General features: G+C 45.1%; 1 protein-coding gene across 1 annotated transcript in view; it reads right to left on the reverse strand.

Annotated features, from left to right (window-relative positions):
* Window positions 1-2,957: 2,957 nt before the first annotated feature.
* Window positions 2,958-19,469, reverse strand: part of KIAA0586 — a 229,590-nt gene continuing 213,078 nt past the window's right edge. Inside the window, exon 32 of the mRNA XM_082274968.1 lies at window positions 2,958-3,682. Within this exon, the coding sequence (XP_082131094.1) occupies window positions 3,567-3,682 (116 nt within the window). The 3' untranslated portion in view covers window positions 2,958-3,566. The remainder of the gene's footprint in view (window positions 3,683-19,469) is intronic.

Genomic DNA, 19,469 nt, shown 5'->3' on the forward strand with positions numbered 1-19,469 from the left:
GGGGCTGTCGGCCAATACGGACGCCACGACTCTGTTTCCAACTGGTCGTCGGCGTCCCGGCGAGACGTTTAACTCGCAGGGCCAGTCCCCGTCCAGTGGGAGTATGTCGCGGCCGACCCAGCGCGGAGCTAGGGCCTGCACGCGCTTGTAGGCCGGCTGGGGTGACCACTGGACCTCAAAATCCAGCCCGTCGCCCAGATCCGGCATAATTGCTTGAAGATCTCACAGGAACAACTGGAGAAAAAAGCTGGCTAAAAATTTTTTTCTAAAAAAAAAAAAAAATCTTGCCAGGACCAAAGATCCCAGCAAGGAACTTAGGTCCTTACTCCTGACTAGACAGAAAAAAACTAACATCCTGTAGCAGAGAGAGAGAGGATATACCCTCTGGGACTGCCCCTAAGGTGTGGCCAGAACGTTTTCTTTCTGCCTAGTGTCCTACTCCTGTAGAGGGCAGTATAACCCAATTTGATATTAATCAAGAGGACTGCGTCTGTCAATGAGCGACAGAGAAAAGGAATTTAAAAATGGTCATTAGGTCTGGAAGTATAGGCAGCTGACGTTTGTATGCAAATCTTGACTTTTCCTGTAAATGATGAGCCTTACACTTCCACTCCTGGGACTCTGTAGGAACTAAAGGGGCATCTTATCACATTTATGGACCAGTTTGAAGGCTCAGGAAGCAGCTTCCAGCTCAATTTTTATAGAAACAGTTAACATCAACATATCTTCAGCTGCCTTTAACTGGATCTACTAAAAAATTTCACATGCAGTTTTTATTGAAGGTACCCCCTATGCTTGCACTTTTTTTTCCATCAAATGCAAGAATCGTATTCATTTCATCAGTATGAATCGCCCATGTTGTGACATTTGTGGTTAGGCTTTACAGCAGTACTAATACTAAAATGTAAAAGATAAATAAAAGCAGATTTTTATATTTTAATGTACATCTGTATAAATTCAATATTTCAAAATATAAATTATAAATCTTATTTACACAACATAAAAACAAATGCATTTTGCTGGTGTAAACATGAAAAATAAATCATGGTTATCTGTTTCTATACGTTCATAAGGCATTTAATCAAGTCTAACAGATCCCATCTAGTAAAACAGATTGTTAAATTTCAAGTACTTTATATCTGTGAAAACAAGTGCAACAAGTTGTTGAAAACCTAAAATGTGATGACAGCTAAAACTTTATTTTGATTCTATTTTTTTGATTACATTTTTTTTTCATTCATTTGATTTAAAGTTCACTTAAAGCCAAACTTCCTGTCAAGTGTTTTTTTTTTCCCTGTGTCTCAGTGGGGAGGTTCTCCACAATGTCCAGTCATGGGGCACAACAAGGAATAAGAGGAAATCTCTCCAAAGTGGATAAAATGTCCTTGATTTCCCATCCCGTTCTGTCCCAGTGATATTCGTCACCAGGGCAGATAGACAGAACATCCCCCCATGGGCACGGCACACAAGAAGACATGGGAAACCTTAAATAAAATCAGTTTTGGATTGAAAAAAAACTTTGTGTAAAAAATAAATAAATAAATACATCTGTATTCAAAAAATAAATTTACAAAAAAAAAAACTGATGCCAAGAGATCCCTTGCACCTGTGTTAATTAGGCCCTGTTCACACCTGAGTGATTTTCTGCTTGAAGCTTGTAGCTCCAAAATGCTCAAAAAGCAAAATCCTATTTATTTCAATAGTCTCTGTTCAAATAGAAGTGTTCTGTTGCCTAAAGCAAAACACCTGTCTCTCAAAAAAATACATGAGCTTCTTTTTTGCACATTACAAGCGTTTTTGGCCCCATATACCAGAAAATGCATGACTTGAGTGTTTTACAAGCGTTTTCTGCTCAAACAGAAGCTCTCCACCCCAAATTTCCTCCCCTTAGTGCTTTCTATTTGCTAAACAAAAATTCCTGAAGCTGTAAAACGCTTGTAAATTGATTCTAAAATGCTTGTAAAACTCTTCCAACAATGCTCAAAAACTCTGAAATAAAAACGACTGAAAGTGGCTCTGCTCAGGTGTAAACATAGCCTTAGGCCCCTTTCACACTTGCGGACCGTCCAGATCCCCCTGTCAGTTTTTCAGGCGGATCTGAACGGATGCCCCATGCATCTCTATTGGGGCATCGGATGTCAGCAGAGACATGTCCGCTGACATCCGATCCGGTCCATCAAATCTGGACGGATGGAAACCCGATTTTCATCCATCTGGCAGATCGGATGAGAACGGACAGGCGGTCTGTTCTCATCCGATTCCCCTATAGAGAACAGCGGGGACCTGACAGCTCTGTCTCCGCACACAGCGCAGAGACACAGCTGCCATCCGCCTGCTCAGCGGGGGATCAGCGGATCAATCCCTGCTGAGAAAAACAGAGTCCGCCAACGGACTCCAAGTGTGAAAGGGGCCTAAAGGTCAAACCTGATGTATAAAAGTGCCAGGTCTCCTGAACCAGACTTCTATGACAGAGGGCTCCTGCTAATAGAGAGTTACGTTACACAACACTTTATTCATAGCTGTTTCTGCAGGGCTCTAATATGGAAGAACAGTAGTGTTTACTCATATCTGAAATGTTGGAAAACATTTCACACATGGTAAAAATGTAGTTCTGGAAAGTCTAAGGCTCCATTCACACCTGGGCGTTTTCAGCTCCAAAAACGCTAAAAAAAAACGTTTCCAAAACGCCCAAAAAGTAAAACCCCATTCATTTAAATGGCCCCTGTTCACATCTGAGCGTTTTAACGCCTGAAGCAAAACGCCCAACGCTCAAAAAAGTACATGAGCTTCTTTTTGGGCAGATTACAGGCGTTTTCTATTCAATCTAAAAACGCCTGCACAAAAAACGCCTGCAAAAACGCCCATAAAAATGCCTGAAAAAACGCCTGAAACAAAAACGCCTAGGTGTGAATGGAGCCTTACTTCCATGCGACCTCAAGTACACAGGTGTCAAAAATGGCAACAAGCTGGAACAGGTATATGGATCCTCATAGTGAAAAAACAAAAAGTTAAGATGTGATGGCTGCATAGGTTTTCTTTTTTCAGGCCCTCTTTCTTTTTCTTTCTTTCTGTCCTAGGGTGACAACTTTTATTCATCTTTTTATATATGGTGTAGTAGCGTTGTCAACCTAGGCTGCTGTTATCATTTGGGCTATGAACACTTCGCACTCTCCTCATTTCCATTACATTACAAAATTCTTTTTTTAAATTCACAAAAGATAGCTTGAAAAACTGATAACATTTCTAAAAGTTTCAGCTCAGCACACAAGAAGTTAAAACCAATCAGACCTAATTAACGCTCATTGTTCCAACTGCACCACACCTTTTTGGGCCCATTGTCAATGGGCAATGAAGAACCACTGAGTAGATGGTTCCTCTTCTCTTAAGAGTCGCTCCGTATATGGCCCAGATTCACTCCCACTTGCTAGTGAGGGAAAGACATCTCTCGGTTAGAGAAGGGTTGACCCCATAGCAGTAAGTAGGTGATTTGTTGATCTATCGTTGAGCAGTTGAATGTTGAGCTTTAACCATAGATTTGGCCTTGCACCCAGTACCTTATTCATGTTTTAGAAACTATCGGCATCAGAAGAATCAGACTTGACAAAAGATGTTTTAACTTCGTCAGCTTCACTCATAGTAGGCAGGGTCACCGGGATGTTTTTAGTAGGCCGGGATGCTTCTCCTGGAGGTAAACAAGAAGCAGAAAGTAATGAAAAGAAAACATAATTTGCTGTGTGGAAATATGCCAGAACAACACACTTGATGACCTGAACACAGCCAGCGAGGGCCTGGAAAGGTCAAAGGTCAGTGGAAGGCTGGTCCAGTGTATATGAGGCATGCACTGTAAAGGGTTTATTCATCAGCAGAGATAGGGCTTGGGTACACAATGGAATTCCTATGTCTGCCCATTACATTTACCACAAGCAGAAAGCAAAGAGATTTTTACACCACAATAAAAAGCTATTTTATGGAGCATGTTCACTTCTCTTTACAGATGTACATTGACCTCTTGTTGTCCCAAAGATTTTAACCAGTGCTACAATCACACTTTAATCTGATAACATTATACCAGAATAACCTTTGCATGCTACATAGGTTTCCCTATTATGTTATTATTGCTATTATGTTAATGTTACTCATGTCCAGATGCTGTCTACATTTTCTTGGGTTAAAGGAAAAGCAAACATTATTTTTACTGAGCACTTATTTTCAATATCACTGCAGTGTTTAGTTTTTCACATTTTACTCCACGTTTCCGGTATTGAATAGAATATAGAAATTTGAAGATGAACCACTAGAGGGAGCAATGTTTGACTCTACCTAAATTATCCCTCATTCCTCAAGATGAACTAAACTCTGGAAGCTGTGCCCAATAAAAGGCAGGTGGAGGGCAAATGACAATCACTAGTATCGCCTGTGTTCTCCCTGAAGCTGATCTTTCCCCAGTGGGGACTTACTTTCTGTGTGCACACGTGTGGGTATAGGGGGGGAGAAGGGAGGGGGGGAGGAGGGAGGGGGGGCATCTTGGTAGAGGCACACAGCTTTCCTTCTACATGTCAGAAACCCCAGCAAGGAGAAAAGGGATAAGCACAGTAGTGACATTACTAGATCTCACTTCTAACCTCATGAGACTACCAGTCAGAAGCAGCAGTGCCTTAGTTCTCACACTGCAGATATACAGCTATGAGGCTGCAGTCACAAGTCAAATTCAGGTCCACTTTAATAGCTTTTGATATATATCATCATCATTAACAGTACATTGGCTTCAGTGAGTCAGCTGCAACCACAGTATAGTATTGCAAAGTGAAATTATATAATGAGCAAATAATTGGCCACCATGAACGTTTATAATCAGTGCCAGAGAAAAATGTCCTTTAGTACCCAAGGAGAAAAAAAATCAAACTGTTCTCCAAAAAGCCATATCTATTTCGCAAGTGACAAATAATTTCTTAAGCCCCGTACACACGCAACGATTATCGGCCGACCGATCGTCCGACTTTTGTCCAAGTTGTGTTTTGTTGGTTGGAATGTGCCTAGACTGCACACGAATTTTCTCGGCCAACAAAATTCTACTTCAGAAGTGATGTCATGTGTTGGTTTGTTTTCTTTGTGTTTTTTCTTCACTGAGCATGCCCAGACTTGCTCATCAGATTTTTCCCTGTCGAAATCTGTACTGACTGCACGAAAATCGGCCGTTGTGTTGACGGCCAACAAAAATTTTATAGCCTGCACACCAGATTTTTTTCGGCCGAAAAGTCGGAGTTGGTTGTCGGAAGCATCATACTAACAAGCCGAAAATCGGCAGATCGGACGTTGGCCAAAAATTCCCTGCCAATTTTCGACGCGTGTGTACGGGGCTTTAGGCTATGTTCATACATGCTGCCAATCAGCCACCAACTATTGGGTCTGAAAACATATGCAGAACTACAGAGGCTCATTACACAATTTTGAACTTGCCAAGCCTTGCCTTGTGCACATTGATCTTGATGCTTGTGAAGTGTTTGGCATGCTCTACTGATTGTCATTTCTTTCCCTGTGGATATCCTTGCAAAGATGGTTAGAATTGAGTGTGGACAGCATGGATGCTTCTCTAAGTTCTACACCCTGTGAACCCAGCCTTAGTGAGAGAAAAAAAAGCCCCCCCCCCTCTACAGTTTTGCCATCATCATTCCAGACCATTCCCAGAATTTAGGTAAGACTACCATATGACAAATACACAAGAGGCTCATTTTAATAAAGGTTAAATCTAAGCACTTACGTGCATTCACCCAATCGAGGTGGATGGGGGAATCCGCCCCGCTGGCCCACTGTATTCTGACAGCAGGGAGTTCACCTCTGTCAGAATACACAGATCAGCGTTGCAGCCACTGATCGAGCAGTATTTATTCAAAAAGGCAGTTGAACAGAAGATGACTGATAGATCAATTTCTATTCAACTGAATCACATGATTTAGACCAGTGCACGAAGCAAGGTCCATAAAGACATGGATGAGCGAGTTTGGAGTGGAGGAACTTGACTGGTCTGCACAGAGTCCTGACCTCAACCTGACAGAACACCTTTGGGATGAATTAGGCCCCTTTCACATGGGCGGTCCATTTTGCTCAGCGGGGATCGATCTGTCGATCCACGCTGAGCAGGCGGATGACAGCTCCATCTCCGCTCACTTTGCAGAGACGGAGCTGTCAGAGCACCGCTCTCCTCTATGGAAGATGGCATGATAACACACCGCCTGTCCATTTTCATCCGATCTTATCCGATCCGATTCTTCAGACAGATGGAAAATATGGAAAATAGGGTTTCCATCTGTCTGGATTTCACAGACAGGATCAGATCGAATAGCAGCGGGTGTCAGCGGAGATGTCACGGCTGACATCCACTGCTCCATAGGGCTGCATGGAGCATCCGATCAGGTCCACCTGAAATCAGAAAGCCTGTGTGAAAGGGGCCTTGGAGCGGAGACTGCGAGCCAGGCCTTCTTGTCCAACATCAGTGCCTGACCCCAAAAATGCACTTCTGTAAGAATGGTCAAACATTCCCATAGACACACTCCTAAACCTTGTGCACAGCCTTCCCAGAAGAGTTGAAGCTGTTGTAGCTGCAAAGGGTGGGCCAACTAAATATTGAACCCTTTGGACTAAGACTGGGATGCCATTAAAGTTCCTGTACTTGTAAAGGAAGGTGTCCTAATACTTTTGGTGATATAGTGTATTTTTTCTGTATTTATCTGTTTTCCTGGAGTTCAGTTTTAGTTATGCTATTATGTTGATGATTATTATTTTCAGAAATGAGAGCTGGAAATAAGTCACATGGTGTTATCCAACAACATATCCATTTATAGCTGAGCGAATGGAGCCATTAAAGTGTAATATAAAATCTGGGTGAGAAAAAAATTGAAAGCACTTTTTAATGACTTTATATCCTTTGTGCTCTGTCTTACTTTCCATAAACCTATTTTATGCTGACACACATCTCTGACTTTCTTTTGCACTGCAGATGGGAAGAAACAATAAAAAGCATCACGGAGACCCGCGCCTATATAATTCGCACACACCTAATTTACAACACTAACCTCACTGTTTGCTGTACAGAGAATGTGGATTTAGCTAACTGTCCATGTGATGACCTTCACTGCTCTTTGTAATACTCGTGTTACAACAATAGCACATCATCTAGTACAAGAGATATTTCTGTGTGCCAAATAAATACCAGCCAAGCATTAGGCCTGATTGCTCCATCACTGGCTTTATTTGCTGAATATTAGCAAAACAGATTACAATTTGCATACCTCACAACTTTTTGAGAGGTTAACGAGGGACACCTATTAGCAAAAGTAGGTATAGGCCACACTCCCTACTACACTCCCTTAAAGGAGAATTGTACAAAAAAAAAAAAATATTAACCACTTCATCTCCAGGTTTTACCCCCTTCCCGACCAGGCCATTTTTTGCAATACGGCACAGAGTTGCTTTTACTGACGTGCAACGCTGTACCCAAATAAAATTGATGTCCTTTTTTTCCCCACAAATAGAGTTTTCTTTTGGTGGTATTTAAAGCGGAGTTCCACCCAAAAGTGGAACTTGCGCTCATTTGCTTTCTCCTCCCCTCCGGGGCCACATTTGGCACCTTTCAGGGGGGAGGGGGGAACGGGTACCTGTTTTTGACAGGTACCCATTCCCCACTTCCGGGAAACAGCACCGCCCCTCAGACGTTTGGCCCCCTCCTCCTTCCCCCGCAGCCACGCCAAACCGCCGCATGCGCATTAGGGGCCCGCCCTTGAAGCCGCAGGGCTTCACTGCCGGGTTCCCTCATCGGCAATGGCGGCGGCAGCACCTGACAGCTGATAGAAAAATCGGCTGTGGTGCCGACATCGCTGGACTCCAGGACAGGTAAGTGTCCTAATATTAAAAGTCAGCAGCTACAGTATGTGTAGCTGCTGACTTTTAATTTTTGGAGGGGGAGGCTGGAACACCGCTTTAATTACCTCTGCAGTTTTTATTTTTTGCTTATAAACAAAAAAAGACCGACAATTTTGAAAAACAAATATTTTTTACTTTCTGCTATTAAACAGATCCAGTAAAAAAAAAAATCAAATTTCTTCATAAATTTAGGCCAATATAGATATTATGAAATCACCTTGAGAGGGTTTCTTTTTTGTTTATGTTGTGGAAAGTTCTCTGTTGATGAATATTATCCAAGGCTTTCTATGTCATAGATGCAAACATGATGTTGTAATCTCACTCTATGCGGATGTTGGCCGTTTACTCATGGCTCCTTTGTTATCTACCTATTTGGAAATCACTGAGCTGCATTTTCACCTACCTAATGTACTAAGTATATACAACCTACTGTTACTACTTTGTGTTGTACTGATTGCGGCTCTTATCTTGATCTTCACGATCCATTTGTTTGCTTTCGGTTTTGTTTTGTTTTTTTAATTGTATTTATGTGCTAACAAAAATTCAATAAACAAAGGTTAAACATCAATTTAGGCCAATATGTATTCTGCTACATGTTTTTGGTAAAAAAAAATTCCATTTGCACAAATGTTAATCGCGTCTACAAACTATAGGACAGATTTATAGATTTATTTTTTTTTTATTGTTTTTACGAATAATGGCAGCGATCAGCGATTTTTAGCGGGACTGCAAAATTGTGGCGTACAAATCGGACACTAAGTGACACTTTTTGGGGACCAGTGACACCAATACAGGGATCAGTGCTAAAACAAAATGCACTGTCACTGCATAAATTACACTGTCAGGGAAGGGGTTAGCCTCAGGGGCGATCAAAGGGTTAGGTGTGCTCCGCGGGAGTGATTTCTAACTGGGGGGAATGGGTGCACTAGAGGAAAACAGAGATCCGTGTTTCTGCTTAGCAGAAACCCAAGATCTCCATTTTCCTCTGTGATAGAAAAGTGGTCTGCCTTGTTTACATAGGCAGGCCACCGTTCTAAATCTCCTCAAAATGATTGGCGAGTCCTGGCGGCTATCGTGGGCACCGGACCTGCTGATTGGCTCCCACTGTGTGCAATCACAGCAGAAGCCGGGGTCCCCCAGATCTCGTGCACAAAATCACGTACAGGTATGTGATTTTGTGCAGCTGAGCTGCCCTACCGCAGTATATATATGTGCGGTGGGCGGTCCGGAAGCAATTAAACCCACAATTTTTTTTTTTTACCACTACTATTCCTTTATCCTGGCTTTTGAAATTAGCCAATGCAACAATTTAGAAAACAGATGAAAGGTTAAGTACCGTTTCTTTTCGAAAGATAAATAGTGCATTTAGTAAACAACTATATAGACCAGACCAAAAATGAGGGACAAATGAGGAAAAAAGGGACATTGTTCCAAAACAGGGACAGTAGGGATCTATGCATTTGTGAGTACTTAAGATAAGCTTTAATAGGATGATGCCCCCCCAGTCTCTTCAGGGCTAAATTCTGAATTAGCATTGTACATCATTGCTTGCCAAAGTTAAAGAGTATGTCTGGGAATTTCCTAAATGTATCCCCCTATAGATCATGTCCAAGCATTTTCCATTTTTTCCTGTAGCTAGAAATCAATTGTAAAATTCTTGCAGAGACTACTGCTGGGAGGTCAGCTCCTATTGATGTAGAAACCCCTCCAGAATTATATCTTCTAGGAGCTCTTTCTTACAGAAAATCCATTTCTCTGATGTTCAATGATGGACACAGCTCCTGATCTTCTTAACCATTGGGTTATACTGGCCCCTACAAAAGAAGGACACTAGGCAGAAAAAAAAGTGGGCAGTCCCAGGGGGTATACTCCCTCTCTCTGCTATAGAGCAGTGTCAGAAGAATTACAACTCCACAGAGGGGTGGGTGCTGTGTCCATCAATGAACATCAGCGAAACAGATTTTACAGTAAGTCAAAAATGTAATTTTCTCTTTTGTTCATTGATGGACACCACTCCAGATCTTCTTAACCATTGGGACGTCCCACAGCAGTGTTAAACATGGGGGGTGAGAACAGAAAAAAATTCCCAAGGCTAAGAAGTAGCCAACCAGGCAACAGGAGCTCAACCAAAACAACTGGAGCCCACCTGAAAAAAATAATACACTCCTAAAGAGGGCCAGGTCCTCTAAACAGCAGCCAACAAAACCTTGCGGCCAAAAGAAGCATCCGCAGATGCCAACACATCTACTTTACAGAACTTTGTGAAAGTGTGCACCGCTGACCAGGTGGCCGCCTTGCAAACCTGCATCACCGAAGCCAGATGACAGAAGGCCCAGGAGGCACTGAGCGCCAGAGTAGAGTGTGCCTTTACAGGGAAATGAGGAACCTGACCCCTGATGGAATAGGCCTGAATCATCGTCTGTCTGATACATCTGGAAATGGTTGCAGAGGAAGTGGACAACCCTTTCCAAGGCCCATCCGTAAGCACAAATAGTGAGTTTGACTTCCTAAAAGACTCCGTAGCTGCCAGGTACACCCTAATTGCCCGAACCACATCCAAGGCATGCAACCAATTTCCTTAGGATGGACACAGGGAAGGCAACACGATGTCTTCATTCAAAAATACATCGAAGACAACCTTTGGAAGGAACGACAGACAGGGGTGAAGAAACACCTTACCTCTGTAAATCACCAAGTAAGGTGAACGACAGGATAAAGCCGCAAGTTTGACACCCTACGTGCAGAGGTGAAAGCCACCAAAAAATCCACCTTCTGAGACAGCGCAAGCAAGGGAATCTCCGAAGATTCTCAAAGGGGGGCTTCTGGAGGACCCAAAGCACCAAACTGAGGTCCCAAGGCCCCAACGGAGACTGCACTGGAGGAACCAAATGTCGAACACCCTGATGAACGGTACGTACCAGAAGTGTGTGACCAAGGGTCATTGGAAGCAGACCGCCAAAGCTGACACCTGGCCCTTGATGGTACTCAAGGCCAATTTCTGTTAAACCCCAGTTGAAGGAAGGCCAAGATCCGAGCCACCGAGTAGGAGCGAGGATAAACCCCAAGAGACTCATACCATTCGATGTACGTCTTCCACATATGATGGTAGATCTTTCTAGAAGTAGATTTCTTAGCTTTTAACAGCGTTGGAATCACCAATTCAGACAAACACCCATCCTTCAGCACCTGGCTTTCATCAGCCAAGCCGTCAAAGCCAGCGACTGTAAAGCAGAATGGAAGATTGGCCCTTGGGACAGCAGATCCTCCCTGAGAGGAAGCTTCCAAGGAACGTAGGCGACCAGGCCCTGTGAGGCCAGTTCAGGGCCACTAAGATGACCGGAACCCCTTCTGCCTCGATCCTGCGTAAAAGTCTTGGCAGAAGCTTGAGAGGAGGGAAGGCGTAAATCAGACGATAAAGACCCCACGGGGCCGCCAGCGGGTCTGTTGTGTCCACCAGAGGATCCCGTGACCGTGCCACGAACCTCTGCACCGCATTTGATTAGAATCTCCCTTTGCAGGGACCTTGTATGGAACTGTGCAAACAGGAAGTTGGACACCAACAGGCCCAGCACCCGCATGCAAGTCCGGAGGGATGACCATCTGCTGGACAGCAGGAGGCGAATTCCAGCCTGCAGTTTCTGAAGTTTGTCCAGAGGAAGGAGTACTCTGGCTAAGGCCGAGTCCAGAGTCAGACCCAGATAGTCTAGCTTCGTGGAAGGAACCAAGGCAGACTTCTGAAGATCCAGAATCCAGCCAAACTCCTTCAGGGTCCGTATAGTAATTTCTAGGTTTACCACCAGTGCAGCAGGAGACTCTGCTTGCAGAAGAAGGTCGTCCAAGTAGCCCAGGACCGCAATCTCCCAATGACATAACAATCCTAGCACCGGGGCCAACACTTTTGTGAAGACCTGAGGAGCGAAGGATAACGCCACAAACTGATGATGCTTCTTTCCCATGGCAAAGTGGAGGAAGCGCTGGTGACAGACACATATTGGAATGTGAAAGTAAACGTCCTAAATGTCGATGGAGGCAAGAAAATCCCCCTGATGCAGGGAAGCCACCACCATGCGAATGGGCTCCAATCTGAACTTTTGCACCCGCACTAAGCACCTTGGACTCGCACTAAGCACCTTGGACGCACCTTGCCTTCCTTCCTGGGGACTGTAAACAGGTTTGAGTAAAACCCCCTGAAAGCATTCGGAACCTGGGACAATCACCCTTTGAATTAAAAAGTCTTGCACCGCCCAAAAAAGAGCCTGTAAGCGGACCGGGGACAGTCGCACGTTGGAAGGAAGAACCTTACCGGAGGGTAAGAATGAAACTCGATCTTGTAGCTGGACCGTATGACCTTGTGGACCCACTTGTCTTGTACCAGGGAAGTCCACGAGTCTGGGAACCAGCGAAGACATCCCCCTACCCCAGATACGGATGAGGGCGCACCGTTCATGCAGAAGGGGCCTTATCTGTGGGTCTGGAGAAGCCTGCTCTTGACTTGCCAGACCAAGTTAGATTGGATCCTCCAGAGGAGGCCCCGAAGGGCTTCGATCCATTGTTAGTCGACCATAAGAGACGAAAAAACGTATGAGCTGAGAAGGAGGGCCCACGTCTAGGACGAGGGTCCTTGCCCTTAGTAGCCTGCGGAAGAAAGGTATTCTTCCCCCCTGTGAGACCTCCAATGATGTCATCCAGGGAAGCACCAAACAAGCGATCTCCTTAAAGGAAAGATAAGTCAGGGCCTTTTTAGAAGTCTGGTCCGCCGACCAGCATTTGAGCCAAAAGACACACCGAAAGACCACTGCCGAAACAGAGATCCGAGCCACTAGGAGAGCCGCATCCAAAGAGGCATCACAGATTAACTGCAGCCCCTGGACCAGCTGGTCCACCAGATCAGCAAAGGCTAGGGGGAGCTACTCCCCCTCAAGGTCACGGAGCAAAAGCTTAGCCCATTCGGTCAGAGTCTGCAACACCAGGGCACTGGTGAATATCGGCCTTAGTGCCGAACCAGCCAGGGTGTACATATTGCGGGCCACAGCCTCCGTCTTCCTGTAAGCTGGCTCCTTAAAGGCCGGGGACTCTTCAACCAGAATCATGGTTACCTTGTTTAATCTGGAAACCGGAGGGTCCACCCCCAGAGGACTCCTCATAGGGGTATCGCCTAGCAAATCGCATAGGGACCCCAAGGGGACACTTTGGTCATCCCCACTCTTTAGTGACAATTCTGTCAAAATAGGAGGGGAAAGGAAACACCTTTGCCACTCTGGATGGCTAATGAGTGCCAAAGGGAACCTGCACCTCAGTCTTTAAGGTCCCACGCACAGATACAATCAGTTCGTCCACCAGGGCCTTTTCATGCGCGGTTGCAGAAGTGGAGGAAACCAGGCACCGCAGCCATCAGGAGAATCTTCACTGCACGAGCAGCGATCAGGAAATGAAAGGATCCAGGAGTCAGCACCAGGGGATGAGGAGGGGCTCCCACCGCTGAAAACGCCACCCAGAATGCTCCATAGACATGACTGCCGCTGTTTTTTTGGCAAACCACCGCTAAATGGCCGCCGGGCATTGCAGCACAAGTCTACAACAAAATGGCGGCTCTGCGCGGCACCACAAGGCCCTCAGGGACCCAGGAGGAATCCCTAGGCCTCAAGGACAGGCCCTGGCAGGAGCCCCCACTAGGTACAGCCCCCCTCACCCTGCACAGCTGATCCTCCAGTCGCCGGTGGCGCACCCCCGCCCCTATCGCCAACATAGTGCCCTGCCCCAACCCCAGGAGGTGGACCACACCACCCACACAGCCCCAGCATAAGTGGAGGGGGGTTAGGATAGGGGGACAGATAAGGGGGGTGCCTGAGGGGAACCCAGGGGTCCGACTGTCCCATGTCCACCACAAAACCCTTCAGGGGGAGAGGGGGGACAGCTACTCACCATACCAGGAACTAGGCAGGCCCCGGTCCAAGCAGAACCCCTTGCCATCTAAATGGGGGGGCTGTTGGCCAGGAGGAACGCTGCGACTCAGGCTGCGACCTCGCAAGGCGTTTAACTTGCAGGCCAGCCCCCCTATCCGGGGGGGCTATGTAGTGGCTGAACTAGCTCGGAGCTGAAGTCTGCACGCATTCGTTGGCCAGACTGGGGTGACCACTGGATCTAGATTATCTAGCCCATCGCCCAGTCCGGCAGTTGATTGTAGATATCACACGAAAAAAACCAGGAGAAAAAATCTATCTTAAAAAAAAAAAAAAATTGGCCAGGACCAGAGATCCCAGCAAGGAACTAGGTCTTTACTCCTGACTAGGCAGAAAAAAACTGAGTACCTATAGCAGAGAGAGGGAGTATACCCCCTGGGACTGCCCATAGACGTAGCCAGACTTTTTTCTGCCTAGTGTCCTACTCCTGTAGGGGGCAGTAAAACACAATAGTTAAGAAGATCAGGAGCGGTGTCCGTCAATGAATGAAAGAGAAATGTGCATTTATTATGTTTTTCTTTTGGCGCCTGTAAAGCATTGCACCAGCGATCAGCAGATCACTGATGTCATGCAGGTCTCCTTCAGATTTGTCAGTGTATCTGTATACCCGTACATCCCTTATGGGCAGGCAGATACACTGACAGAAAGAAATCAATGAAATACCACAATCAATAATCATTAATAACGAGCTCCACAGTGCCGTGGTAGTTCAAGTCAATGACCGCAAAAGGATGGCGGGGCTTGTTGTACGTTCTTGTGAATGAATGACGCGGCAGTGTGGGCGGAGCCCCACAGGGCCGTGCTGATTTTAATAAAGTGACAGCTAGTACAGGAAACTTCTTCCTGTACTACTGCCACAAGGAGGGAGAGCAGCGGCTGCAGCATTGGGAACATGTTACATGTTCCACCTTAAAAACAGGCGGAACATGTAACATGTTCCTAAAGGTGAACTTATCCTTTATCAATAATGCTGCTGCATTGTCACCATGTCACACTAGCGTCTGATGGAAACACACATTGCGCTGGCATGGTCCATCCCTAGAGTGCATAAAGATATGAAGAAGCTGCAAATAGGATGCAGGAGATCAGCGGCTTTGTGATGCAAGCAAGGATGAAAAAAAGGTGAATACAAGACTTTTTAGTTTTAAAAAATGGCAAGTGTTCAAGATATACAGTGACGAAATGTCATTCAGTTAGGGGTGTTATCTCCCTGACATTATGGCTGCAACTGCACTTTATAATAAGCACCAGATGCTACTAGCGTGTGCTTTTAACACTTAATTAGGTCATCTGATACTCCATATAAAATGAAAGAGGCATGGCTAATTTAACTAAAGCAACAAAGAATCAGTTACTGTAGATCTCCTTTTTCGAGTTAACAACTATAGCAATCAGCATCCATTGTCAGCGGAATGCTTGAGGTACACGTTCCTCCCCATACACTGACCAAGCAGCCACTTAGTTCTGGAGGTGACAATGACAATTTGCAGAGGACTGTGTCCTTAAACGTCTGGCAAGGATCACTGGCAATGGCTCCAATGCCAGACGCTGACTGCTGGCTGCTTCTCACCCACTGTACTGTTAGCAGAGGTGGGGAGGGGGACAATCTGACGGCCTTTCTTTCCTCCATCTACATTCGTATTCGGTTCATGTTGCCAAGAAACACGAGATGATTTTGGATTGTGAACCGTTTCCTGCATTGTGTTTGTAATTACAGCTGGGGTGCACACTACAGAGGTTCTAATAAAAAGAAAAAACTTTTATAGCAGCTTTAAAGCTTTTGTTTTCTTGTGAAAGGGAAAAGTGCTTCTCCACATGAAGAACAAACCGATGTATGCAACTCCGCCGAACAGAGCCATGGATAGTCTGGCTACCATATAAGGGAAAGGCAACACGTTGTTGCATAGTTTAATGGCTCGTACACAGTGTCCTGATCACACCTTGTATACTAAATCTTAGAACTTTGGCTGGTATTTTTCCTCTCTTGTGCCATGTTACAGATCTGTTATTTATGGTTACTGGTAACAGGTTATAGAACGTTCACACATATGGGCTTATTTAAAGTGAAGATGAACTGGACTTCTACAAACATGAGCTGCCAACAAAATTTCAAAGTGTCTAAAGCCAATGTTTTTTTTAAGTTTTGGATATAGTCAGGAAAAGTTCAAATCTTTCTCAGGTTTTATTGCTGCCAGTGTCCCTACTGGGGAGATTCTGTTTATTCTGGTGCATAAGGAGGAGCTAAGGATGGCCATATTGGGTCAAAGACCTCACCGGCATCACGGACCCAATAGGTGTGGATGTGGAGGTGGTGCAGAGAACTCCACAGTAGAATTTGATTGGGCTTACGGGCTGCCATTATGTGATGGATCCCGCAAGTACAGCCGTACCCTTAGCTCGTCTCTACTGGTAACCTTGGTCAAGAGAAATCTTCCCAATGGGATGAAAAAAGATTGAGAGGGATAATCAAATATTGTCCAAATACAAGTGGCATGTGCATTCTCAGATCTGAAATACATGCTGAAATCTGGGGCGACGCAGCCCACCCCAGCACCCCCCTGGGATCCAGTCATGCATTACCTACTTGGCTGCTGCTAGCTAGCGGGAGTCCCTGCATGTGCAGCCGGTGATACTGCAAACTTGGCATCCCTTCAGACGTTCCTGGGTCCCGCTTGTCTATACTGGCCACCACCGTGGGTGCTATGCCAAACAGAGCATCCCTCCAGACGAGAACATTCATAGTTCAAAATTTACAATTTTGTGTTGGGCAGCACGCATAGCCCTCTTGGGCTGCATGCAGCCCGCGGGTTTCCCCCCCGGTTGCCCCCCCCCCCCCCCTTCGTAAAGTTTGTAAAGTTTCACTTAAAGTGGTTGTAAAGGAACAAGGTTTTTTACCTTCATGTATTCTATGCATAAAGGAAAAAAACTTCTGTGTGTAGCAGCCCCCCAATACACCCGAGCCCCCTCTAGATCCAGCAATGTCAACGAGAGCCTTGCCTCTCCGGGGACTAGCACTACTTAATGGTTATTGGCACCAGAGGAGGCCATTGGCTCCTGCTGCTGTCAATCACAGCCAGTGAGCCAATCAGGAGATTGAGGGGGCAGGGCGGGTTTGGTATTTTATTGGAAAAAAAAATTAAAGCTTTTACAATCACTTTGAGTTAGGACTGAGTCTACTGGGGCTGCTGACATCACATTCAAGATGGCTCTCTGAGGCCTTTTGGATGTCCACACAAAGGAGGCTTATACAGAAAAATAAAATGCCTTAAATATCAACATAATCTTATAGGAAGATCTTTGTTGAAATGAATGGTCTGGTGATGGGGTCTCTTTAAAATAAAAACCACACTTTGTATAACCCTCTTTTGTCTGTAATAGTGGTAGACTTCCCAATTAATTATTCAGCAGTCACATACAGCCTTCTGCACCTGCAGACCTGAAGGTGCCACTCTAATAGCATATCCAAATCTTTGAGCTAGTTATTAGAATTTTCATCTCCTCTAGTCTAGTTTCCTTCATTTTCAGCCTGCCAGTGACGCTATGCAGGCTCAGCAGAGGTCCAAAGATTAAATTGCTCGGCATAGCTGTTGGCGTCACACAGACCACTTAACATTACAATAACTGTAATTTCTGATAATCTCTCCGTAGCTCCGTTCTGAAAATAGGTGGCTAAATTGTGTAATGGGCAAATGCAGGGGGGCTTGCTCGTATTGGAAGAAGTAAAAATCAGCAGCTTCTTTTCACTGCAGGTGATGTTCCCTCAACAACGCCTTTTACAGACTATCATTAGCAGTATCAAAATGATCCTAGAGTGGGCGAAACTTAGAAAATACCCAGCTAGACATCCATTTCTAAAGTTAACTTCATAAACTGTTTAGATATATAAGAAAACTAGTTTTCTATTAGAGTGTGCAAGACACAGGTATGAGAACTATAGATTATAACTATAGAGCACGAGTGAAAGCATTTTGATTGCATTGAAGCGTTAGAAGCTAGATTACTGCTGGTTACTTTTAGTTCTCATTTTTACCCAGTTCTAGCTGCCTTTCTCCTATAAATAAGGACAAGGCATTTCAAAAAGTGTAGTCAAATCTGGGCATGTAAAAGGTAACTAAGACAGGGGGTGGGTTTTGAGACCTAAACAATAACACAATGAGCTATTTCCAATACTCTACACCCTTCATAAGGAGACAACACCTTGGTTCCCCTGTTTTTAAATTACAAATATATAAATTGGTGAACTATAAATAAGTGCTGTCATTGCTGCCAGTATTGACATTATAACATGGCCTCTTACACACTGACGGCTGACAGCATACAACATAAGTTAGAGAGTATTTCTCCTGCCTGGAAAGCCTAGGTACTGCACCCAGCATATTTTTCTTGCCTGTAAAGCCTATGTGCTGCATCCAGCATAATTTTCCTGCCTGGAAAGCCCATGTGCTGCATTCAGCCTATTTTTCCTGCCTGGAAAGCCCATGTGCTGTATCCAGAGTATTTTTCCTGCCTGGAAAGCCCATGTGCTGTATCCAGAGTATTTTTCCTGCCTGGAAAGCCTATGCGCTGCATCCAGCATAATTTTCCTGCCTAGAAAGCCTATGTGCTGCATTCAGCCTATTTTTCCTGCCTGGAAAGCCCATGTGCTGCATTCAGCGTATTTTTCCTGCCTGGAAAGCCCATGTGCTGTATCCAGTGTATTTTTCTTGCCTGGAAAGCCTAGGTGCTGCATTCAGCGTATTTTACCTGCCTGGAAAGCCTATGTGCTGCATCCAGCATGTTTTTATTGCCTGAAAAGCCCATGAGCTGTATCCAGCGTATTTTTCTTGCCTGGAAAGGCTAGGTGGTGCATTCAGCGTATTTTTCCTGCTTGGAAAGGCTAGGTGCTGCATTCAGCATATTTGTATTGCCTGGAAAGGCTAGGTGCTGCATTCAGTGTATTTTTCCTGCCTGGAAAGGCTAGGTGCTGCATTCAGCGTATTTTTTCTGCCTGGAAAGGCTAGGTGCTGCATTCAGCATATTTGTCTTGCCTGGAAAGGCTAGGTGTTGTATCCAGCATATTTTTCTTGCCTGGAAAGGCTAGGGACTGCATTCAGCGTATTTTTTTTGCCTGATAAGGCTAGGCGCTTCATCCAGCATATTTTCCTGCCTGGAAAGCCCATGTGCTGCATTCAGCATATGTTTCCTGCCTGTAAAGCCTAGATGCTCTATCCAGTGCATTTTTCCTGCCTGGAAAGCCTAGGTGCTGCATCCAGTGTATTTTTCCTGCACAAAAAATGCTATGTACTGCATTCAGCATATTTTTCCTGCCTGGAAAGCCTATGTGCTGCATCCAGCACAATTTTCCTGCCTGGAAAGCCCATGTGCTGCATCCAGCGTATGTTTCCTGCCTGGAAAGCCTATGTGCGGCATCCAGTGTATTTTTCCTGCCTGGAAAGCCTATGTGCTGCATTCATCATATTTGTATTGCCTGAAAAGCCTATGTGCTGCATCCAGCATATTTCTCTTGCCTGGAAAGCCTAGGTGCTGCATTCAACTTATTTTTCTTGCCTGGAAAGGCTAGGTGCTGCATTCAACTTATTTTTCTTGCCTGGA

This window comes from Pelophylax lessonae, assembly GCF_965119305.1.
Source record: "Pelophylax lessonae genome assembly, chromosome: 13".
Lineage (NCBI taxonomy): Eukaryota > Metazoa > Chordata > Amphibia > Anura > Ranidae > Pelophylax > Pelophylax lessonae.